The sequence below is a fragment of the Phaethon lepturus genome, unplaced genomic scaffold (assembly GCF_000687285.1).
Source record: "Phaethon lepturus isolate BGI_N335 unplaced genomic scaffold, ASM68728v1 scaffold42197, whole genome shotgun sequence".
NCBI lineage: Eukaryota > Metazoa > Chordata > Aves > Phaethontiformes > Phaethontidae > Phaethon > Phaethon lepturus.
Genome location: NW_010551940.1, coordinates 5936 through 9372, shown reverse-complemented (window position 1 = coordinate 9372; position 3437 = coordinate 5936). Strand labels below are relative to the sequence as shown.

General features: G+C 37.5%; 1 protein-coding gene across 1 annotated transcript in view; it reads left to right on the top strand.

The window, feature by feature from the left end:
- Nucleotides 1-2117, top strand: part of HELZ (helicase with zinc finger) — a 71941-nt gene extending 69824 nt beyond the window's left edge. The window contains 1 exon segment of the mRNA XM_010291075.1: nt 547-2117. Within this exon segment, the coding sequence (XP_010289377.1) occupies nt 547-878 (332 nt within the window). The 3' untranslated portion in view covers nt 879-2117.
- Nucleotides 2118-3437: the final 1320 nt, after the last annotated feature.

The window sequence follows — 3437 nt, the reverse complement described above, 5'->3', positions numbered from 1 at the left end:
GCATTCAGACTTAAATATCAATAATTAGCTGGTTGGCATTCAGGACTCTGAATTGCTGTTTGAGAATGAATTATATATGGCGCTGTAAATTTTAATTTTAGCCTATTAAGCTATAAAGCAAGAAGAATGAAATAGTCTTTGTGCTGTCTCAGTGGATAAAGTGTTTAAATTAGAGTAGATCCCATTCTGAGGCAGCTTACCTTCAGTGCATCTGCTAAATCCGCCGGTGCAGATTTGCAGGTCCAGCGTTACAAACTCAGCAGGTAGATGCACATGGAGAATATGTTTAGTAATGTCAGTCATCTTGGCATTGCTGACAACGATAATACAAGATCTAGTAGTTGGAAATGAAGCTAGGTAACTTGATGACGAAATTTCCTAGGACCAAGAGTGACTTAGCACGGAAAAGTGGTGGTGGTGGTAGTGGGGAAGGTTACCAGAAGAGGTAGTTGTAGTACCCCTTAGTATTTGCTTTGGGGTTACTCTAGGTAGATTTCCTAAGTCAGAGCTGTTCACTTAGATAAACTCTGGTTACTCCTTTTGCAGCTCCACCGAAGACAGTCAAGCCCCCAGAGGAACACCTGAAGGCTGAAAACATACAACTCTCCAATTCCTTCAACTACAGCGTGCTACAACACCTTGGCCAGTTCCCACCTCTCATGCCCAACAAGCAGATCGTTGAGTCGAACAGCAACAGCCAGCAGAACGCTGGTGGGAGCAAGCCTGTCATGTCCTACGCAAGTGCTCTGCGGGCTCCGCCAAAGCCCAAACCTCCTCCTGAGCAGACAAAAAAGAATAGCGACCCTTTGTCTTTGTTTCAGGAACTTAGCCTAGGTAGTTCATCAGGTAGCAATGGCTTTTACTCCTATTTTAAATAATCAGATTATTTTTTTTAGAGAGAATTTAATTTTTATTTGTGTCAGTAGATCTAAGATAGTTGGGGCTTCACCTTGTAGTTGCAAATATTCCCTTTGTTTATATTAGTAAATATATCCTCACTTAATTGCTTTGCTGCTAGACTTGCAACTAATTTTTTTTAATTATATTCCATTATTTTGCATTTTTTGATGTGGGTCGGTTTTTTGGAAGCTTTTCTGTAGGAAAACACACACACGTTATTTTTTAATTTGTGTAATGTTAATGATATGTTGCATTAAACTAGCAGCTGAGAGGTCACCTGTACAACTTCAAAAAAAGGAAAGGAAAAAAAAAAGGAAAAAGAAAAAAATTAAAAAAAAGTTTGTCTAAATTGTATTTAAGAAGATTGTAAGTAGCATTTACATTTATTCAATAACATTAGCGTACTATGCTGGGTTTCTGTACCAGAAATGGCCAGTTAATGTAAAAATGTATGTTATTTCTGCTTAAATTCATTTAATTTTTTTTTTTTTTTAATAAAGGTGCAGCATCTTCTAAATACTTTCAGTTTTATCAGCTTTTTTGTGAAGGGATGCTGCATTCTCAGACTTTTATAGTTTTAGATCCTGTATGATGTGGTATTGTATTTTCCATCCACTGTAGGGTAAAGTTTAAAGGCATTCTTTGCAGACACCTATGCCATTGTTTGGAAATATTCAGATTAAAAAGTATTGTTATACTTTAAAATAAACAATAAAAAAAAAAAAACAAAAAACAAAAAAACCCACAAAAAAACCCAACAAAAAAAAACCACAACACAAAAAAAAACCCCCAAAACCTCTACATTTTATTTTTGGACAAGCTAGTAATATAAGCTTGTTTGAAAAGTTAATTTGATAGGTTTTTTAAATGAATCATGAAGCTGAAAATAAATTTTTAGGTATGTTGGTGCTTAGTAGATTTAATAACTATTTTAAAAAAAATGCGTGAATTTAGTAAAATACTTTTTTGTTTGTTTGTTTAATTTTTTTTCCACTATGCATGTGTAAATGTTTGTAATCTGGCTTTTTCCTCCCCCCTTCTCCAGTGGTATAAAAAATTGTGCCGCTTTAATTTTTTTTTTCCAGTAAAACTTTTGGTACATTATTTGATGTTTACATTAAAATGTGACATTATACAAGGAAATTCAGATATTTTGCTAACTGTTTTGTTTGAGGAACATCATTAAAGAAGAGATTTAATGTTTGTCAAAGCTGTATCCAAATTAATCTAAATTTTTTTGGGGGATAAGAATGGTTACCAGGTTATTTATCTAGATGAGTTCTGCTAAGTTCTCCACTAACCTGGCCCTTCAGGAATACAAACTGAAAAAAAAAAAAAATTATCGGATATTTAAAAATTAAACAAGTGTGAATGAAATCTTAGAAGATAAACTTTGTCCATAAAGATTTCTGGTCTTGCACACTGTTCGTACTTCTGCGGCTGGGGAGAGCGGGGTGTATAGTTTCTGCAGACAACTAGCCCTCCTTTTACACTTGAAATAACTTGAAATCTGGGAAAATTTTACAGGGACTGAGCTGGGTGTAGCTGCAGTATTCCTCCACTTACTACATGCAAGAACTCAAATTTTAGAGCTGTGTGGGGGTGATGTCAGATTTTTACAGCTGTCCGTGGGACGCCTTACTAATGAGCAGTGGCTGCTGCTGTATTCAATCAGATTTTTGCTCTGGTTACAATCAGGTTTTTTGCGTTTGACTTCATGTTTTCAGGCCAAGGTCTTTATATAATGGGGTTGATTTAAACTCGGTACACCGCAGAGGTTTGCATATAACTTTTTTATTATAAATCTTTGCTGGTTCATGATTCAGAAACTTAATCTGAAAAACTTTTTCCTTCTTTTTGCTGTAAAGAAAAGCACGCTTACTCATTCGTTAATTTATTTCCTAACGTCTATACCAAACAAAAGATGCTGGGGGGGGGAAGCCCCCGCCAAGTTCTGCTTAGCCCTTCGGCATATGGTATCAAATCAAGAGGACCCAAAAATGAGTAGAGGCCAAATTCTGCAACCTTGAATCAAGCAAAACTACTGTTGAACGGTTTTTTGCCGAGCTGACGGCTGCAGAAATAGGTCCCTGGGGAGGTCATTGGCAAGGGCCGGGCGTGCGCTCGGCGTAAGTTAGCCTCGGTCTTTATTTCGGTGGAGCTGTGCCAGTTCTCCTCAGCGGAGCGCCCGGCGCTGCTCTGGGACGAGAAAACTCTGCGTGCCTGAACGTTATAGTCTGTGAAGAGTTCTTGGTGAGACGTGCGAGACTGTGACAGGAGAGGTAGGGCTCAAATGCACTTCGCCGAGTCGGCATTGTACTTTCAGGGGTTTCACAATCACTCATTTCTATGGAGCAGTCTTTTGATTCTGTTCGCCATATTTGACTATGAAACTAATAAACATCACTTGTTAATTTACTGCTATCTGTCAATCAGTTAAGGGGGAGATGGTCGCATCTCGCCACATTTTATTCTGTTTTACACGGGCGTTTTATCTACACTGAAAATATTATGGATAAAGGAGCATTTTCTCCCTG